General features: G+C 54.0%; 6 protein-coding genes across 6 annotated transcripts; 3 read left to right on the top strand and 3 right to left on the bottom strand.

Moving 5' to 3' along the window:
* Positions 1-103: 103 nt before the first annotated feature.
* Positions 104-3,125, bottom strand: COL26b_010202 (uncharacterized protein; the record flags this gene model as incomplete). Its single annotated transcript, XM_053182909.1, has 2 exons — positions 104-1,789; positions 1,848-3,125. The coding sequence occupies 2 exons, from the start codon at positions 3,123-3,125 to the stop codon at positions 104-106; spliced, it is 2,964 nt and encodes a 987-aa protein (XP_053033178.1).
* A 507-nt stretch (positions 3,126-3,632) lies between these two features.
* Positions 3,633-4,860, bottom strand: COL26b_010201 (uncharacterized protein; the record flags this gene model as incomplete). The annotated part of the gene is made up of 3 exons (XM_053182908.1): positions 3,633-4,385; positions 4,444-4,510; positions 4,571-4,860. 3 exons carry the CDS (start codon positions 4,858-4,860, stop codon positions 3,633-3,635), a joined length of 1,110 nt encoding a protein of 369 aa, XP_053033177.1.
* Positions 4,861-6,883: 2,023 nt separating this feature from the next.
* On the bottom strand, positions 6,884-7,947 carry COL26b_010200 (uncharacterized protein; the record flags this gene model as incomplete). Its single annotated transcript, XM_053182907.1, has 3 exons — positions 6,884-7,086; positions 7,144-7,574; positions 7,628-7,947. The coding sequence occupies 3 exons, from the start codon at positions 7,945-7,947 to the stop codon at positions 6,884-6,886; spliced, it is 954 nt and encodes a 317-aa protein (XP_053033176.1).
* Positions 7,948-12,296: 4,349 nt separating this feature from the next.
* COL26b_010199 (uncharacterized protein) lies at positions 12,297-14,154 on the top strand (the record flags this gene model as incomplete). The annotated part of the gene is made up of 5 exons (XM_053182906.1): positions 12,297-13,124; positions 13,179-13,349; positions 13,408-13,461; positions 13,606-13,692; positions 13,756-14,154. The coding sequence occupies 5 exons, from the start codon at positions 12,297-12,299 to the stop codon at positions 14,152-14,154; spliced, it is 1,539 nt and encodes a 512-aa protein (XP_053033175.1).
* Positions 14,155-14,745: 591 nt separating this feature from the next.
* On the top strand, positions 14,746-17,353 carry COL26b_010198 (uncharacterized protein; the record flags this gene model as incomplete). The annotated part of the gene is made up of 2 exons (XM_053182905.1): positions 14,746-14,907; positions 14,960-17,353. 2 exons carry the CDS (start codon positions 14,746-14,748, stop codon positions 17,351-17,353), a joined length of 2,556 nt encoding a protein of 851 aa, XP_053033174.1.
* Positions 17,354-18,548: 1,195 nt separating this feature from the next.
* On the top strand, positions 18,549-20,426 carry COL26b_010197 (uncharacterized protein; the record flags this gene model as incomplete). The annotated part of the gene is made up of 1 exon (XM_053182904.1): positions 18,549-20,426. One exon carries the CDS (start codon positions 18,549-18,551, stop codon positions 20,424-20,426), a length of 1,878 nt encoding a protein of 625 aa, XP_053033173.1.
* Positions 20,427-20,974: the final 548 nt, after the last annotated feature.

Genomic DNA, 20,974 nt, shown 5'->3' with positions numbered 1-20,974 from the left:
AGCAGAGGACGAGGTGCGGTTCTGCAGCAGCCGTGTATCCAGGAATGCAACGGGATTTTGTGAATGAAAAATATTCGTAAAGCAGAATAGATGACCTTCATACTCATACACGCCAACAACTTTGTCCGTTTCCAACAGCTTTTACTCTGGAACCAATCTCAAGTGGATGGCCCGATGATATCATGAAATGGTCTCGTTCCTCGTCTGCCAAGCCTAGCATGTCATAAATGTTGCGGCTGATCAGATCAAGTGCCGCCGTCTCACTTATCCTGTGTCCCCCATTGGCGTATGCAACCCCGGCGAGAAGTCCTAAGTCCCGAATGAGCCAATCTTCCTCGAGGCCGATGGCCGTCAGTACCCCCGCGTTGACGAGAACATCGATCGCCGTCCCGTTGGTCAGAGGTGCTCCTGTAAGGGCCCTTCGTTGATCCCACGAAACTGCAAAAGATTGCGACGGGGCGAGGATGACACCCACGCCAGCTGACGCTAGCTGTTCGGCAACGAGATGCGATTCCGCACCGCCGACAACGACAAGTCTTAAACGACTGTCACCCAGATGGGCCTCTTTGATGGTGTCCTCAATTGAGGACTTCACATCCAACAAGGCTGCGATGGTATCGGCGCTATGAACAGTAACCGCGAGAGCCATCTTTCCCTGTATCACCGCACGAAGGAATGAAGCCTCTGAAAACTTCTCTTCAAAGTTGATGGGCTTTTCAGACGCAAGGGAGGCCACGGCTCTCAAGAGTTTGTTGCACAGGTCACCGACGGCTGCAGACATAGACGAGATTCCATCAACTCCCCGTTTAGCTGAGAGGTCGAGCGTGTAGTGTAGCGCGGCATCTCGAGCAAAGACGGCCCCAGAGTCAAGTACCGTCTCCGCTCCGGCCAGGAACCCCGCACTTGTGCCGTGGTGGGTCGCGATGCCGGCGAACTTCGGGGCCGAGATGGCCCTTGTAACACCGTATCGATGGGCCACATGTAGTTTCTCTGTGTCGAGTGCGAGGCCGTCGACCCCGCGACTGAAGCGACCCCCATCCGCTCCGTTGTCCGTGACACTCTCGGTCTCAATATAATTCAGACCCAACGTCGAGCCAAAGGCGGTAAAGGATGGTGAGAGATGCCCGTTCTTGACGTCGATCACGGCACCCTTGACCTTGGACGCGGTCTTGAGCTCACGGTCGCAGATTCCGACACAAGTAATCCTGCCATTGGAGACGGCCACATTGTAGTTGTCTCCATCAGCGGCAACGCCTGCTTTTCCGACAGACATGAGAACCTTTGAGATACCAGTGAAGACCACGTCGCCGCTGATAACAGCTGACTCGTCCCCTATATTTCCGAGATCCTCATCCGGTACAAGCGTCCCTTCAAATAGCTTCTGCAGTTCGAATGGACTCTCATACTGAGCTGTGCCATCAATCCAGACCTGAACCGGGGTCGCACCAACACTCAAAGGATCGCTGTCCCATACGACGATATCGGCGTCATAGCCAGACTTGATCTTACCTAGGCGCTCACCAAGACCGAGTCGCTCTGCCGGGGCCGTTGTCACCGATGCAAGCGCCGCGTGGTATGGTAGTCCATATTTGTAGGCTTTAGCGGCTTCGAAGACGACATGCTGGGCGTTCAGAACCGGGTTATCGCTGACGTAGATGGGAACGAGACCCGCATCATAGAGATGCTTGCCAGCATATTCGGAACCTATGGCGGCTTCGGCCTTATACCACATGTTATCGGCGAAGAGGGCTGATGCCGGTGGATCGTCACCCCAAGCCCGCTTCAGTATCTGTAAGACCAAGCCAAGTCAGTTGTAGTCCATCTTACGGATGCAAAAGTGGACTCACGTCGGGCACAAGATGAGTTTGGTGAGCGTGATGAAAAGCCCTGATTGGGAATTTGAACTCATTCGTATGGTCAACGAATGCTTCAAGGTCGTTGATGGTGTAACAGTGGGTGTGAACGTGGACCTGCCCTCTTAAGAGAGCTACCAAGCCTTCCCATTCGAGCTCGAAAGGGAGATACGTCTTGACATTATCCAGCCCATGGGCAGCATTTCGGCACCAATCATCTTGCTCGCGCTTCAACTTCGTGGCGTGCTCAAAAGCTTGGCGAAGCTCCCAGCTTTCGCCCAGGCGACTGTACGGACCACGCTCGCCAACTTTCCCGTGGATCTGCTTAGCGTTTTCACCGCAGGCCATCTTGATGTACCGCCACGTCCGATCCGGGTCTGCCAACATATCGGTAACACTTGTTTCGTTTCGCCCATCCTGTTGTCCGACAGCATGCTTGATTGGGAAGGCCTCTCCACCGATGTTGTTGCTGGAGCCAGGGAGGATCAGTGACGTCGTCACGCCCCCGGACTTGATGACCTGAAGCTGATGATCCGTCGGCTGGATGCCGTCAATTATCCTGACATAGGGCGTGATGTCCTTCGAAAGTTCGCTGACATCCTCATTGCCGTGTATGGTCGGTAGAGAGTGTACAGCGGCATGGCTGTGCATATCGATGATGCCGGCAGTGAGGGGGCGGCCTTTAGCGTCGTAAACCAAAACATCCTCAGGCAATTCTTTCACCGAAATCGTTTCAGCGACGTTCTTGATGAGACCAAATTCGACAAAGACATCTGCTTGTATCCAGCTGAAGTTCGCTTTCTCCTTGACCGGCTCCCCGGTCCAAACCGTCGCGTTCCTGATGAGGGTGGGCCGGTGGCCGTCAACATATCGGGAGTTCCTTGCCCGCCCGTACCCGGTGGGATCCACCGGTTTGTGGTGCAGTTTGGCGCATGTTCCAAGATCGTCTTTGAGTTGCGCGACTGAGAGGCCATGCAAGTTGGATTCTGAGATTGAAGACCGTCCAATGGGTGATATTTGCCGCCATTGCGCGTAGACGATGAACGCGAGGCAAGCTAGGCCAAACACGCGCAGGAATCGCGACCTGCGGGGTAATTGGAGACGGGATTTCGAACCCCTCACAGAGCTGGCGGCGGGGTTTTCGCCAATGGCGCTATAGGGAGGAAGCTCATTCTTTCCGGCGTACATGGGCTGCTGATTCGATGGCAGATTCGTCTGATCGGACAGTTCGATGTGGACGACAGGGCCACTGAAAGGTCGAGGGACGGGCATGTTTATTTCAGCGGGATGGTGTTCGATACGAGCACCTTGAGGGGCTGGACCCCCTGGAAGACAGGGATGTTGGTGACGGAAGAGCTCGCCTACAGCTAGACTAAGTGAGCTAAGAGAATCCAGGCCAGTTGAGCGGAGTTCGGCATGTTGGAGGAGGGGTCGAGAAATCCTCGTTTCGTCAGTGATCGAGGATCGAACGTGTATGTGTATGGACTGAATGCCTATTGTTCTGAGCCGCTGTCACTGGGGCGCTTTGGTCAATCGTAAAGCAACGTCAACATCGATTGCTCTGTTCTTCCGGTACATCTCGGCCGTGTCCAAAACCATAGAAGAGTGTGGGGTCATTGGCGTCACGGTCGCATCATCTGGTAGCTTTGCTTCCAAGAAATCAATGATTGAACATGATGTTTTTACACAAACAATGTGCGTGTATTCATTTGACTATTTGTATTGTTTAAGGCCAAGAAAAGGTCCAGTTTCAATGCCCCTCATTTGTGAATGCTTTGCTTAGTGAGCCTCGACCAGGGCCTCCTTCACCAAGGGCTCCTTCTGGACGTCCTCAACCTTCGCCTTGGCCAGCTCAGGCTGGGAGTACGGGGTCCACTCCTCATCGGCAGACATGCCACCGTACAGCATAGACGGCGGGGCAAGAGCCTGGATATCAGGGGTTGCCTTGAACAGGAAGAACTTCTCGTCGTGCCACTGGCCAGCAGTGATGTAGCGGCCCTCGCTGTCCTTGAACATGGTGTCGTTCTCGGCACGGAGGAAGTAAGCAATGGAGTAGCGGTGCTCATCCGGGCGGAAGGGCACGACACGGTGGATGCAGGACATGAAGGTGTGGCCACTAGCAAAGCGCAGCGAGTCGCCGACGTTGATGATGGCGCAGCCGGGCTTGGGGGCGACGAAGCCGAACTCCTTGGTTCCGGGAGGGCGGATCTGCAGGCCCCACTCCTCGGCGAAGAGGAGGGTCAGGGAGGAGATATCGGTGTGCTTCTGGTGGCCGATCTCCTTGTCCTTGAGAGGGTCGGCCGGGACGTAGTGCATCATGGCCAGGGTGGAGGTGGAGGGGCGGTCGTTGCGGTGGGCGTTCTCGTAGCGGGAGGCGCCGGTGAGGCCCATCGCGGAGGAGAGACCGGAGAGGATCGCCTTGGTGACGATGTTGGAGCCGGAGATGGCATTGCGGAGGACGCGCTTGTCGGTGTCGTTCTTGAGGATGGCGGGGAACTTGGGGTCCTTGCGCTGGATCTCGTCTCTGGAGACCTTTGGGGTATGTAAGTGACTTGCGTAAGTGGCGGAGCGGGGATGATGCCGATCTCACCTTGAACATCTCATATCCGTCTCTGGTGTTGGGAAGACCGCCGGTGCGGGAGCCGACGCCCTCGTAGCTAATTGGCTTGTTAGTCTAACCATGGTTATCGTTTGCGGGTTGAGCATATGCGACTTACCCAAGGTGTGCGGTGACGAGGCCGAGCTCGTTCTTCTCCTCAATGGGGTGGTCGAAGTAGCGGTGCATCATCTTCAGCGTCTGGTGCTGGTCATCGAGGAATCTCTGGCCATCGAGGCTGTCGAGGTCCAGGTAGAAGAAGCCGGACTCGCGACAGCATCGGAGCAGGTTTTCGAGCTCAGCGGGCTCCTGGGAAAGGACTCGTCCGAAGTCGACGGTCTCCATGGGGTAGATGGGGACGCGCTTCCCCGCCCACTCGACGGTCTGCGGGACTTCGGTGGAGACACCCATGATGTATGTTGAGATAACCTTAAGAGGAGATGGAGTTGAAAGATGGGGATATTCCGTGGAGCGCTGGAGTCAGTGAGAACAGCTTTGAAGATGGACAAAAGCTCTTTCGCGTTCAAGTTCTTGTGAGAGCTCCCGACCCCTCCTTTTTATAAGCTCTCGCCCAAGAGGACTAGACCCTGGATACGAGAGCTCTTGCATAGGCGCGCTACTGGCACAGCATTTGCCCCTCACGATCAGCCAACGCTGCCACGGCGTAAACATACCCGCCCACATCTCATCATGTCTTATCCTCCTTCCACATTGTTGTAGATTAACACTGTCTCCATAGAGTGAGACCTACACTAGAGTTTCATGCAGTCGTGCGGGGTCTCGGTCCAATCGGCACCTGTCCCCATATCACATGTGTGGCTGCGCCGGCCAGACTAACGCTGAAAACAATAGGCCATGACAGCTTCCTCGCAGCTTGGAGGAGCTCTCTTGGCCATTTCCAGAGAGGAACAGAGCTCCTTCGGCGCCTACTCCGTATCAAAAGTGGGAACTCGACCAAATAGCTTGCCCTGTAGGCGATGGCAACTTCGCGCCGCGACCGCGCATCTTTTGGCTCCGTTTCGTGTCTCACTATACTCAATCGGATACGATCCGTCGCATGCAGGGCGTAGGATTGCACCATTTTTCTTGGCTCTTATCACTTCCACAAAAAGCCGCATCGTGGTCTCAGCCAGCCCCAAAAAGAGCGAAGAAGAAACTATCGTCCCTATTGCAATATCCAAGTTTAGCCAGATACGTGTATCCAGACAGTTGGCCTGGGCAAAGTCCAACCCCCCGCTCTCGGCAGATTACTTACGTGCTTTGAATGGTAGAAGGCGACGCGAGTTGCGATCCCACCTTGTTGGCCTTTTATCCGACACTAATACCGCCAAGCCCGGCAGATGCCCATCTTGAGATATAATTGCTTATTCATTGGACCAGATCACAGGCAAGGAACGCACGATGTCTCAATTCAGTGAGCTCTCGGATCTTCTTGGCAACCGGGGAAGACAATTGATCTCTCTTGAAGAAGACAACGAAACAGAGAAGTGAGGATAGAGAAGTCATCATCATCGCACGGTCGTGAGCCACGTTGTCACGGACCAAAGTCAATCTTGCAGCCCCCCAACTGGAAGCACAGGCAGAGATCCCGATGCTGACAGCCAGCCCTCCGAGCTGTCGCCACGCGACGACCCGGGAGCACCCGCCTAAGGACCCCTGGCTAGGATCTGACACTAGTGGTTGGCCATCATTTCATGTTGCTCTGGCGATGCGGGGTACACGCAGGTGGGCGGCGTCCGCGGGTGAGGCCAGCCCGCCGGGCGAAAAGTACCCTCTTACATACATGAGATGGAGATGGTCAATAATCGGAGGAAAGGTCCCGTTCCAAAGGCCCCCACGCGCTAAGTGAGACGAACACCTCGTGGAACTGAGACTGGTTCAGACGACAATGTCTGAGAACACGCGGCGACAGTTCCTTGGGTCCGGACACGTCAATGAAATCAACGTCAGACCATACGGGTTCACGATCAAGCGACTTAAGCGACAATTAAGCCGAGTTGGCGAGTGCATTGCCAGATTTCACGGCGCATGTTTCATCAGTCTTGGCCCCTTACCGATGTTGTACGCAATTCTTCAAAATGGCTATTTCCTGGCCGATCGAGCTGTCCAAGGAGGAAACTGGAAGGTCCTCCAATCACGTAGGCAAGGGCTTATCACGAGACGTTGCAGAGGGAGACTTGGCATACATGAAGCAAGGCAACTGATGAAACCTTATCTTAATTCCGCTGACTCTCAACTGCTGAAGAATGTCTAAACGGAGTGAATGAGTTTGCGAAATGACGACTTAAGTCCGGTTTCCCTCGTGTCAAATACTTCCGACTCCGCTTTCTCTTGTCGGATCGATGCAAACTCCGTCTCGAAATCCATTTGGGAAGGTGAGATGACCCGAGACTTGAGGTAAAACTTAAAGAACACGTACAACGCTGCACACTGATTAGCTCGCTGACAAATAACAGTAGGCAATGGGAAACGTTTTACCAGCAAAGATGAAGACGTTCAGATAACAGGTCAGAAATCCGGAGGCCGTGAAATTTCCGGTGGTGAAGACGTCAAAGCCGGAGAAGAAGACAACCAGAACAACAACAACTAGCGTGACCCATGACACGTAAGGCTGGCCAGGGCTTCGATAGGGGAGATCTGCGATCGGAACGTCAGCGAATGGTCTCGGAGATTGATGCGGTACTGGGGTCTTACCTTTCCGAGAATATCCTTGTGCCTTCAGTCCTGCATAGAATCGGAGGTAGGTGACCTCGATTACAATCCAGCCAATAAGACCAGCGACTGTTGTGATGTTCACGAACCAACCAAACACAACGGATGTGTTGTTTCCAACATTCAGGTACACAAGCGGAAATAAGACGCATGTCAAAGCCACAGCGACATACGGCGTTCCAAACCGGTTGCAGCGTTGGAGGATCCTGGGGGCATGACCGTCGCAGCTGAGGCCATAAAGCGTTCTAGAGGCAATGAAGACGCAGGCTGATCCACTGCTGATTGCAGATGTGCAGACGACAGCGTTGATGATCGATGGCAAGACAGACACGCCAGAGCGAGTGAAGGCGATGACGAATGGGGATTGTTGAGCTGTGCCAGTTGAGACGCTCAGAGCAGGGTCGTTGGATGGACTACAATTCAGTCAGCTTCAAGATTGCGAATGAGGCTCAACAAAGCAACTTACACAATCATCCCAACAATGAGAATGCTGAGAACATAGAAGACAAAGACTCGAAAGAAGGTCTTTCTAGTCGCAGCAGGAATAATCTTCCTCGGATGGCGAGTCTCAGAGCCAGAAATAGCCACAACTTGGATGTTGCCGTAGCTGAAGGCAGCAGATAGCAACACTTTCCAGAAAGCCAGGAAGCCTCCAGCTGAGCCAGGAACAATATAGCTGTTGAAGGCTCCGGGGTCTTGCCAGTAACGGAAACCAAGACGCTCATGATTGGGCCCGCCGCCGAGGTTGATCACTAGTCCGCCGATGATGAGGCCAATGATGGTCATTATCTTGAGAGAAGCAAACACAACTTCAGTTTCGCCATAAAGCCTGACCCCGGCAAAGTTCACGACGATGATGAAAAAGAGAAAGACAGTAATCCAAACAGCTGGGTTGACTGAGGTGTTCCAGAATTGAACAAGAGTTGCCGCCGCACTGATCTCAGCCGGCACCGAAATTGCCATGGTGTACCCTAATCCCGAAGCATCAGTTAGGCTATTCTCAAGTCTGCAGAACTCTACAACTCACAAAAGTTCCATCCGGTCGCAGCGCCCAGAGCTGGCTCTACAAACTTCGTCGCATGTCGGATAAAGCCGCCAGTCGCCGGCATGAAAGATGTGATCTCGCCCGTGGTGTAGGAAACGCCTGCCGTAACGAATCCCATTACAATATAGGCTAGCAGTGCACCTGCGGGTCCTGCAGTTGCAATCACCGAGCCTGAGCTGAGGAATAGACCAGTTCCCTTGCGTTAAATGTCAGCAAAATAGCCAAAGCTTTAACAGAACACCAACAACTCACGATCATTCCTGCAATCGCAATCATATTGATATGCCGGGAGCTCAAGTCGCGCTTAATCCCGCCCTCTGCGTCTGACACAGACACATTCTGCCCACCGTCCACGTCTGGCACCGGGGCCGTGTCTGACGCTGCATCGTACTTCTCTTTCCCCTCCATTGCATACGAGGTGATTTCGAAGCCACAGACTTTGAATTTTGGGGCTCACTATGAGATGAGTTGTGTTTCGCTCGAATGCACAGCATGCACTGTTAACCATGCGACCCGGCAGCGGGTCAGGCGTGGTTAGCCATGTTATATCCGCAGTTGTGTCTTTGACCCTGAGTTAAACAACCGGCATGGCGTTGCTACCGGGCCAGGGGACTGCTGCATTGGGGATCACCGGACGAACTTATCTGCTAGTATCCACGGCCTATCAAGATAGTCGGGGGTTTACCGACTTTTAGGACGCCGGTGCGGGGCTCGATTGGTCTTTTAGAACGCCGGCCGACACCGCGGGGCACGATTTGCAGGGACTTGCCATCGGCAAATTGGCCCCTTAGATAAGACGACGCGCAGAGAGTTGTTGTCGAATGCTTTGTTAGCTAGCTTTTTGTTGAATCTCGCCAAAAGCAAGCAATGACATCTGAATCAGCGGCACCCGATGAGTTCCAACTCTTTGACCTTCGGGTCGAAGTTGTTTGTCCGCCAGGCAAGCGAATCATGTGTGGGGCAAAGGAGGGCGACCATTTCACCCTGAAAGGCGAGATGTTGTATCTGCCTCCGGACCAAGGAATCAGCATATACAGCTTAGGTAAGTCTAGTTTCCAGAGAATGGGGGATGGTAGTGCAGTGAATAATGATGGGTACAGCATCCGTACTGCCACTTCTCGCGGCCAAGCAAAGAGTCACCCACAAACATGACTGGATGACCAGCGACGCCTTGATTGCTTGCCCTGATCCTTGTTGCCCCTCTCAGCTAAAGATCATCCGAGAGGGAATCCGAACTTTCCGTCATTCCGAGACAACAGCTGTGCCCTTGACGGGCAATTCATGAAGTTAAAGGAGGCTTCAAGCTTGTAGGGGAGACAACGAATGGTGAAATAGACATGTAGTCAACCAGCGGTTTTTTTAAAAATTCAACTGAGCTTATCAGCTATTTTCATCCAAAGAAAACCCCATCTTGGGCACTGAATCCAGCTTCTGCGATGAGACTCGCCCAAGTAGCTTCTTCTGCAGACTCGAAAGTCAGCCCTGTCCCAGCAATGTTTGCGCCCCTTATCGGTGCAATGAAACTGGCTGTCTCGCTAGAATCCCATCGCGAGTCGTCACAGTTTGGCTGCGTGCTTGATATCGTGAAACGTTCGCCTGCTTGAACCGCAATACTCTGATCTTGTCCCCTGCCATGGACGTATGACCTTTCTTTCGGAAATTTGGTAGTGATGTTGTCGAGAAACTTGGCTTGTAATGCACAACTCGAACCTGGCGGGGCAGCCTGCTGAGAGAACACCACGGCTGCGCCAGAAATGGCGCTTCTAATGGCAGGTTCAATTTGACGGGTTACTGACTCAGGCGCAGACATCAAGAGCTGCGTGTCTCGTTGTTAGCATCGTGCCTCGTCGCATGAGCTATGATAGTACCTTGATTAGGAAAGCGGCGCTGTACGCTGTCATCACATGAACCGAATCTTGGGCAAAATACAGCCAAGATGAATGACGGCATATGAGATGCAGCATTTCCAAGGCGCTCGAGTAGCTGACCCATAGCGCTTCCATGCGGTGTGAGGATCCTTCATCCGGCTGGTCTAGAGTCTCTTGCAGGGGTAACGAGAAGAGCTGTAGCCGGAGATGGGTCCCGTAGAATTGGATCAAGAAAGGATGACAGCTGTCTGTGTGGAAATGTTAGCGGCACTCAAGCCCTGGAGTTATTGTGGCCCATCTGACCTTGATCGGCCAGCTTTAGCCATCTTCCCTCCCATTCTTCTATTCTCCCGTTGATGATGGCGAGAAGGGACTCGAGCGTATGGAGCTGGCCTGCACGAGCCCTATTTGATCTCGAACCCAGTAAGCGAAAGACTTCTGAACTAAGAAGTCGCAGGGTAACTAAAGCACCGAGGAGACGATCATTTGAGATAGCCGTAGGGTCTTTGCACCACGCCTCCACAGACTCAATGAACCCACTCCTCTCAATCATCCACGGCTTTCCAGTTTGTAGACTCATGCTGGTAGAAGTTGGTCAGTTGTCGCGTTGTCCACCGCTCTAGCTAGCACACTCACCTCCGGTCATATACGAACAGGACAAGCCATGTTCTCTCAATATTTCTCGCTTCCCGAATTTCGTGATCAGTCCCGATATCGGAAGTTTTGAGGCTATACGGGGCAAGCCGGTGCCAGCCCAACTCCATTCCCATTCTGATGATGTATCCCAAGTACATCCACGCACGCGTATCTTCGGGGTCTTTCCAGTAAGTCATGATCATGATTGCTTGAGCCGTCTCGATCGACTTCGAGCCTCTACGAAAACTGTCGGCAAGCATATCCTCTGCATGATCCCGGAGCTTCTTGTTGAGAGCAGGATTGAAAGCCTTGGCTGCCGCGGCAAGTATGACAGTCAGAAGAAAAGCAGATTTCTTCCTCACGCGACTGAAACTGTGTAGATGCGGATCTAGCTGGCTGATATATGGGTTAAGAGTGACCATGAAACTGTATGTATTGTCAGTGAGAGGTTTCACAGGTCTAAATGGAGCCACTACTTCTCAAACAGGGACGAAGCAATGGACAGATTGACCAAGCCAAGTTGGATAGGATCATCAGAAGGAATTGCCGGATCGTCTTCTCTAGTCTCTGGTATTGTTATATCCGACGCGTTCAAGATGCTTCCCAGACAAAACCCCCTTCTTGTAGTTTGACTCTTGAATATACCGGCTGGTTGGAGCGTACCGTTATCCCAGTCGGGACTTTTTTGAACTGCTGTCGCTGCAGTAGAGTCATCATACGGTTGTTCAGTTGAACTCGTCTGTTCAGGTGGAGGGGTACTGGCGAGGTGCCTCGATGAGGCGCTGTGTCTCTTCGCAATCCTGTAACCCCAAATTGAGCGTCAACTACATGATTTGGTGTGGTGTGACTGTTCGAACGACGCAACGCACCGTGTTCCGGGCTTCCTTCCTCGGCGATGATCCTGAAAAACGCAATTGAGCGACTTGCGCGAACAACGCGCACATATTGTCTCATTCTCCTCAACAACACATCGCATCTTAACAGTTCTGCACGGCAAGCACGCCTTCACACTTGAATTGGCCATCAACTCATCAGCATTTGCGCATTGACGCATTGTGTCATACCCGAGAAGCTTACACGGACTTTGGGCCCCGCGGCGCCTCACTGAGGGCCTCCATAGTCTCTTTCCGGCCGGGCAACGTCGATTGATTGGATTGAGCTGTGCGGTCCACGACCTGGCGATAGTTGCTGCCGTCGGTGTCTTATTGATCAGATGAAGCCCGGTCCAATTTCGGAAAACCCCACCCGCGGTATCTCGTCGGCTCTTCAACACAGGGTCCCCGCGGTCATGTCTCATGATAACTTATCGGCGCTACTCCCAAAACGTCCCCTCCGCTTCCCCGCTTCCCACTGGCTCCCTGCCAACTCCGATAACAAGCTCTCGCCGGCATTCCACAGGCCGGTTTGAACGCCGGCGACGGGAGTCCTTAACGACATTGGCTTATTCCCGCGCTGTGACGACAACACTTGCATCTGAGTCGAGATTGTGTTTGTACGACGCCATTTGGCAATATCGTGACGCCGGGCACTGCATCGACTATCGTATCGTTTCCTTGGACAATTCACTACCAACTTTGACCGTCGATATGGCAGCAGGCTCAGGGGCCCGCAGGGTCAAGACGGCCCATGTCAACATGATGACCGACAGCATCATTACGAATATGACGCCTGAGGGAATGCGGGTTATCATGCGCTCATTGTTGGCTTCTCATCAAGAAATTACGTCCACATTCGAAACAGAGACCAGAAGCTACATTCAAGACGTGGCACTTCCGAAAATCCAGGCTCAGTCTAGAGGTCTGGATACGTCGTCATTGAAAGCGACTCAGAAGACAATTCGGTGCATGATGGGATGCGGCCTCAGTCACGAGAGCATCACCCTCATGGGCAACTTGACTATGCAGGGTGTCGATCTACTCCTCAGCCAAGGGACGAGCACGGAAGAGTTTCTAGCATCCATCGACGGAGATGTTGTGCAGCTGATAACTGCGATAGAAAAGACCCTGCTCTCAGCTGGGCGCTCTAAACTTCTGGACGAGGAGCGGAAACTCCTGGACAGCCTACACCAAGCCCTGCTTGACTGTAAGGCAACCACAAACGAGAAAGGTCTCGATTATCCTTACACACGGGCATTGACGGCGACTTGCATCCTCCTGGAAGTCCCGATCCCAGCCTTCGATGACATCAACACGCCAGACAACAACCTGCAGGTCGCTCTTCCCGAAGCCAAGGAGACCTTCGAGATGAACGGGCGCGGACTCCCCAGAATCTTCTCGGGTCTCTGGCAAATGTCGAGCCCATCGTGGGGTTCAGCACCAGCTTCCAAAATCATTGCCCAGTTCTCCCAATACGTCAGCTCTGGATTGGTTGCTTTCGACATGGCCGATCACTACGGCGATGCGGAAATCGTCTTTGTGAGTTGACTCGAGAGTCTTTGATCAAATCGAAAAGCTGAACATTATTTCCAGGGACGTTTCAACTCTTCGTATCCTGTTAAGGGGACGACATTCGCCGGCACCAAGTACTGCGTGTTCAACCCCATGACCGTCACTCGTGAGGCTGTTAAGGCCAACGTATCCGAGAGATGCAGGCGACTGCAGACGGACAGGATTGACTTGCTGCAATTCCACTGGCAATTCGTGAGTCTAAACCCGTCATGAGCATGTTATCGAAGTCCAACGCCTGACCAATACACAGTACGAGGACCCTCAATACATCGAGGCATTGCAGTTCTTGGCGGAAGATCCACGAGTTGGTACTTTGGGTCTTTGCAACTTTGATACGCACCACATGGGGAATATTCTTTCTCATAATATCAAGATTCATTCAAATCAGGTCCAGGTAATGAAGCCCAATCTCCAGTCAACGATGTTTAGTGAGCTAATGTGCTCTTAGTTCTCCCTTATTGATTCCAGGCCAGTCGTGCGTATGGCCGAGGTGTGTGAGAAGCACAATGTAAAGCTTCTCACATACGGGACTTTGGTGAGTCTTACTGGGATAAGTACATCACTCTTCACCAAATGGGCGCTAATTGTCCAATTACAGTGTGGCGGTTTCCTTGCCGAGAAGTGGCTTGGTAAAGACGAACCTGATCTTTACGCCGAGACGATCACCCCAAGCCAACGCAAGTACTACGCCATGATCAAAAGCTGGGGTGGATGGGAGCTATTCCAAGAGCTTCTGCGCACGTTGGAATTGGTGAGCTCCAAGCACGGTGTGAGTCTATCTACGGTCGCGATTCGCTGGGTACTGGACTTCCCCTACGTCGGCGCCGTCATTGTGGGTGCTCGTATGGGTATTAGTGAGCATGCGGACGAGAACACGGCTGCGCTCGGCTGGTCTCTGGATGAAGATGATCGAACCTCGATTGAACAGATTTTGAAGAGAAGCAAGAGGATGGAGATGTTTGAGGACATGGGCGACTGCGGTGGAGAATATCGCTAGACTCTGTAGCCCAAGCCTGAGCAGCGTAGCCTGGACAGCTTTGACTAATTAACTTCATTTTACCCCGTCTTCTATTTGAGATACTGGATAATAGCACTCAATCTTTGGCTATGGAAACCCCAATCTTGCCGATGATGTTCCCGAGGCCGTAGCACTGGTAAAACCGATTTGAGAAAGCCAGGATCCCCATGCGAGCAACGCATCAACTCCGTTCCCCGGGGACGCGGACTGCAAATCGCATTTAGCCGGAGTCCTATCTTCCATGTTTATCAGTGGAGTTGACGTCCGATATGCTCATGGCGATGCCGAATGTTAGGGTTGCAATGGCCGGTCTTCTACGATAGTGACAGCTGCAACTAAGAGGCCGGCGCGGGGACCAACCCGCACACCGCCCCTCAAACCTGGTCCGAAGGATCACGAGGTCAAACAGGGTCAAATTAAACAACGTATGGATGATAGCAGGCACCATATATGCAATGCAAACCTCATGCAGGAGTCGGAATTCGAGTCCATGGAGCCACCTTTGGTCCACCCCCAGATTGTCAAGTTACTGGCGTTCTGCGAATATCTGCGCGGTTCACAGACGGCATCATGAGGGCCTCGTCAACGCTATTACTCGCCTCATGGGCGTCAACTTCTCTGGCTGTGCAGCCATGGCTGGACAAGACACTCCCATTTGAAGAGCGTCTTGAGTTATTCATCGCGCAGCTCAATGACACTCAGAAGCATGCCATGGTCCAAGGCGACACGGAGGTAAGCCTACATCATCCGCTGTCTTCTCCTCATGATACTGACAACATCAAAGCTTACCGACAATGGAACTGGCGTCAACGCTTGCATCGGCCACATTCAAGGCAACTCGACCCTCGGCATCCCGGACATCTGCATGGGCGATGGCCCGGCAGGAGTCGGCAACTCTCTCAACAACGTCACGGCCTTCCCAGCCCCTGTCATGGCCGCATCGTCGTGGAACACCTCCATCCAGTACGACTACGGCCAGGCTCTCGCACAAGAGCACATGGGCAAAGGACGCAACATCGTCCTCGCCCCGACGATCAACATCCTCCGCTCTCCGCTGTGGGCTCGCGCGGCCGAGACCCTCTCCGAGGACCCCTGGTTGACTGCTCGTTTGGCCGTTGCGGTGACGCAGGGCATCCAGAGCCAGGGGGCGCTGGCCTGTCCGAAGCATTTTGCGGCGTACAACCAGGATACCAACCGGTTCGGCCTGGGCCCTGAATGGGTCACGGTGAACGCGGTCGTCGACGAGCGGACGATGCACGAGCTGTATCTGCCTGCTTTCAAGGCGAGTGTGCAAGAGGCGGACGCGGCTTGTGTGATGTGTTCGTACAACCGACTGAACGGCGACTTCACCTGCGAGAATGATTGGCTTCTCAACACCACGCTGCGCCAGGAATGGGGCTTTGAAGGCTTCGTGGTCGCGGACTGGTATTTTTCGACGAGGAGTACGGTCCCTGCCGTCATGGCCGGGTTGGATATCTCCATGCCTGGTGGGGATTTGACGGACAGTTATGGCTTCCCTGCATACTATGGAGATCTGCTTGTGCAAGCTGTCAACAACGGATCTGTTCCGAGAGAGCGCATTGATGATATGGTCAAGAGGCTCTGGAGGTACATGTTCAAATTGGGACAGGTTGACAACCCCGTCAATGGCGACTCGACGGCTCATGTTCGCACACAAGAGCACCTGGACCTTGCACAGAAAATGGTGGAAGAGGGTGCAGTGCTTCTCAAGAACGAGGACAGCACATTGCCTCTATCACCTGAGAAGTACACCAAGATTGCTGTCTTTGGCATCGGTGCGACGACCGAAAACCAAGTCTCTGAGAACCACGGAGGTTTTGTCATTGATTCCACCATGGTTGTTCAAGCACCATTCGATGCACTATCTCGACGTGGGAGTGCGGAGAACATCACGGTCAAGTACTCAGAAGCGTATCCCGGCACGGGGCAGTTTCCCACCATACCGTCATCAATGTTCAAGGACGGCGGCGTGAACGCGACCTACTACAAAACAACCGACTTCACGGGGCCTGTGAGTGCGACCGAGTTCATCTCCAACATCACCATTGCGAGCTATCCCTCGCAGCTGTGGCAGGCATACCCAGATGTCTTCTCCGTCATTTATGAGGGAACCTTCCTCCCTAACACGACCGGCACCCACCACTTTTCCATGTACGGCCAGGGAACTGCCCTTCTTTACTTGGATGAAGTCCTCGTCGCGAACATGTCGTATGCCAATTTCGGCAACTTCGTTCAAGGCACGGCGGATCTCAAGGCCGGAACCGAAGTCAAGCTCACGTTGAAATACGACATGGGCTACTCGCTCTCGACCGGGGGATACGGAATCACTCTTGGCGTGGACGTTGGCAACCAGACAAGAGACTCAGATGCCGACAAGCTTGCTCAATGGGCTGATATCAGCATTATCTTTGCCTCCGATCGGTTGTCCGAGGGCGCTGACAGTGGGCTTGGTATGACGCTTCCAGGTGACCAAGACACGCTCATCAGCCGGGTTGCTGGAAAGTCGAAAAAGACGGTTGTCGTTCTGAACACCAACTCTGCTATTCTCATGCCTTGGATCGAGGATGTGGAGGCGGTGATGGACATCTGGTACCCCGGTCAGCAAGTCGGCCTGGCTCTGGAGCGTCTCCTCTTCGGCGATATTAGCCCCAGCGGAAAGCTGCCGATGACATTTCCAGCCAAGCTGAACGACACCATCCAGATCAACACTGCCATCGATGTTCCTTACGCTGAGGGGCTGTACGTCGGTTACAAGGCCTTCGACAAGAGTGGTGTCGAGCCCCTTTTCCCGTTTGGACACGGCTTGACATACTCCAACTTCAGCCTGAGCGGTCTCAAGATTTCTAGCAATGAGAGCACCGTCATCTCTACAGTCACATTGACCAACGAAGGTGCGATGGACGCACAAGAGGTTGTGCAGCTGTATGTTGGATATCCTGACGAGGCAAAGGAGCCGCCCAAGCTGTTGAAGGCTTTCGCCAAGGTGGAGGTCCCAGCTGGCAGCAGTAAAGATGTGGAATTGGTTGTTTCCAAGAATGATCTGAAGATCTGGGACCAGAAAATACGCGGCGAAAGGTTCGTGGAGGGCCTATATCACTTTATGGTAGGCTTCTCTGCAGGGGATGTCAAACTGGAAGAAACGTTGCAATTAGAGTAGGCCCTGAGAGAGTAGTCCTTTGTTTGAATTGAAGAGTTTGGAGTTGTACAACGAACGATATCTTTTGCAATTCTGTTTTCTTTGATATCATCTTTGACTCCTTGTCAGACTTTTGTTGGCTGTGGAAGTCTAAAAGGCCCTGTCCAATTTTATATGTTTTCAATTTCATGCCTACAGATCTAATGTGATGAGTATCTCGACTTCTATACTCAACTCATTAGCTGGCAGACTCAGCTCCAATTCTCACTTTGCGTGAACACTAACTCTTCTTCTGATGCAGGCCTCAGCTTTGATCCATGAATCCAGGAGTCTGATTGACTTAGTCTTGGATGCATAAGTATCCATGGGTGGCTTTGTACCTCGCACATCCAACTTGTTCACATCCTTTTGCCGGCTTATTTTGCGCCTCCTTGCTGCTGGTCCCAAGTGACCATGCGTAGCACGCACATCCCTTTCTGCCATGTGATCAACTGAACGCTGAGTCGTCAAGCGGACCCATACCTCATCACCACCAAGCCGCACCAGCATGCAACCATCACCAGCCGCACGGGATGAACCCTAGGACCCGCGTCACCACCCACGCCCACGCCCAGGATACTGATACTCAATATTCAGAGTTTTCATGCAGCAAGGTGAAACCTCCAGCTGAATTCAGAAGGAAGTGGTAAAATCTCTTCCAGTTGTGGCTTCCTAACATCGACGCATCTCACCTTGCTTCTCACCTTGCCTCGCCTCAGGTCTTGGCAGCCCCTGAAAACGAACTCAACATAGCTCAGCCTGGCCCTTCGAGTCTTCATCTGCCTGACTTCCCTCCTGAGATTCCTCGGAAAAGTTTTAATACGCTTCCTGGCGATCTTTCCGCTTTCACAGCCAAAAAGAAGCGAATATTGTGTTGTGGTGGTGCCGCCCTGCGTCCCTCAAACCACCCCCCTCAGCCCCGATTCACCTTCACCTTTCACCTTTCATCTTTCCCAAGGCCACACAGCAAAAATTTCTCCTCCTCCCACACCACTCTCAATTTTCTTCCACACCAAGCTCAGGGCCTCGCGTCTCCTTGGAAGGAAATTTTCATCCCAATCACGCCTCTACTTGCTGCGATTCGCGCTCTTTGCGTCTCTTCTCCTTCGGGATCTCCTCCTCTCGTTGCTTCCTCCAAGTCAATTCACTCCAAGCATCACCATTCCCCAATCTCGCGATGCGCAAAGCTCTCGCTCCCATCGCGGTTCTGGCCGCCCAAGCCGGTGCAGTCGTCATCCCCGTCGACGTCGCCAGTGCTTCCCACCAGGCCCCCGTCGCCGCCAGCGAGATCACGTTCAAGGCATCCAATGGCTCTGACGTGATCCTCAACATCGGCAAGGGCTTCGCCATGGTCGAGGACATGCGCAACAAGTCTTCCCCGGCCCTCGCCAAGCACATCAAGATCGAGCCCGCCAAGGGCTACGCCGAGCTCTGCACCATCCGCGCCACCAAGAGAGCCGGCGCCGGCATGCCTCGTCGCGACGACTGCCAGGCTCTCCACGACTACGTCAAGGCCCACAACGCCCTGGTCTACTTCGAGGACCACGACGCCGACCTTGCTCGCTGGGCCGAGGTTTTCTGGGTCGGAACCTGTGCCTTCCGCAGCCAGACCTTCAACCGCGACGTCGTCTTCAGCAACGCCGATGTCACGCGCTTCCTCGAGAGCGCGCTCAACCGCCGCGCCTGGACTGTCGATGGCCGCCTCTCCGCCTCTAGTGAAGCTGACTGCGCCGTTGTCGACGGCGAGCTTGGCTGGGCTCCCATGTTCTGGCGTCTCCAGGAGCGCGCCGCCACCGAGTCCCTGGCCGGCGACAACGCCCTCGACATTCGTGACGCCAAGGCCCTGGGCCCTCTCGTCGTCAAGACGGCCGACATGATCCCCAAGGACACGTCCGCCTACATCATGAACGACAGAATCCCCATCGACACCAACCTGGGCGCCCTCGCCAACGTCACGGCCAGCAACAGCACCCTCGCCAACACCACGGCCAGCGACACCACCCTCGCCAAGCGCTTCCTGCTCACCACCGGCGGCGACATGGAGGGCCCCTACTGCAAGCCCACCTGGCTGACATCCTCCTGGTCCGAGTCCAACATCCCCCGCAAGGTCGACTGCGAGCGCCTCGCCAAGTTCGTCCAGAACAATAGTGCCCGCGTCAAGTTTAAGGACCGTGACGTTGGCTACTGGGCCAAGTTCGCCGCCCACGGCACCTGCGGCATCATGTTCAAGACCACCAAGCCCGGCATCGTCGTCACCAACAGAGACATGCTCCGCTTCGTCGACAATGTCATCCGCTGGGAGGAGTGCAACACCGACGACGGCGGCGTCACCGGCAAGATGGGCGTCTGGTGCATTCTCGACGGAAGCAGACCCATCCACAACGGCGAGTTCAGCCTCTTCTGGCGCAACCCCAACCTTCCCTCCGGCGAGCTCGACCGCCGCGACAACGACATCGATGCCGAGGCCTTCAAGACCCCCGACTACAGCAACATCAAGCTCGTCGAGGCCAACGCCACCGAGCCCAAGGCCCCCGCCGACGACCCCGCCCACGTCACCTGGGTCGACGTCGCCGTCCTTAACAAGAACGGCAACAACGCCACCTTCCAGGTCAACGGCAACGTCCGGTCCGAGGTCAAGAGCCTCGGCGGCAAATCCGAGACGGTCATCACGCCCCTCGGCCCCTCGAAGCGCTGCAGCGGCAAGACGATCTGGATGGGCGGCGCTCACAAGGACTCGGCGCTCATCGAGGACTGCAAGACGCTCATGATCTACATCCGAGAGCACCGCAAGTTCTGGATGTTCAACGCGGACGAGGTGCGCGCCGCGCGCGTCGGCGACCTGACCCCGATCATCAAGTACCAGACGTGCCACTTCGCCTACGGCCCGCGCTACTTCAGCGTCATCGGCAACATGGACATTGAGCGTCTGCTCGAGGGCGCCATCGAGCACCTCGACAACACCCACGGTCGCATGCGCGGCTGGGGCAACATCGGCTGCGACCTCGAGGAGCAGTTCGGCAACAAGGCCCACGGCGCCTGGCAGATCTACCCCTAGAGAGATTCGGTTCTTTCTTTCGGATGGGTTTGCTGGATCGTTCTTCCGGTCAGGGTCTGGAGTGGTATTAGTGGTTTGAGACACGGACTTTTGAGGTTTTCGAGACGGACGGGCAGAGAGAGATTCAGACTTGCAGAGATGATTCATTGTATCAGTGGCTTCGCGAGGTGGTCATAGGGCAGATTATGCAGCAGTCTTTAATAGGTAGCCCGATAATGCGTACGGCTTATGCAACGCAACATTTCTCTCGTGTTGACTTGACTCGTGATGATGTTTTTGGGTGTTTTCTTCCACGATCGCTTCAAAGCCTGCCCTCTGCTCGGCCGAAGCGGGGCAGTCGCGACCACGGCCATCCAAGGTCTCTTTGCACCTGCCTTATTATTGTCAGATAAACACATCAAAGTCGCGATGATTTCCGCTTGTATCTGGCCAATTTCGATCACGTTGGAGAAAATGCGAGCTTCGAGAGAGGCAAACGACCCACCGATCACCGGTTCCCCGACTTCTTGGCGGAGTTGCTCTGATTCGCCCGCCCACGTGGCGGAATG

The sequence above is a fragment of the Colletotrichum chrysophilum genome (genome assembly GCF_026319265.1).
Source record: "Colletotrichum chrysophilum strain AFK26 chromosome Unknown scaffold_106, whole genome shotgun sequence".
Lineage (NCBI taxonomy): Eukaryota > Fungi > Ascomycota > Sordariomycetes > Glomerellales > Glomerellaceae > Colletotrichum > Colletotrichum chrysophilum.
The sequence above is the reverse complement of the archived record's forward strand: the minus strand, read 5'-3'. Positions and strand labels throughout refer to the sequence as shown.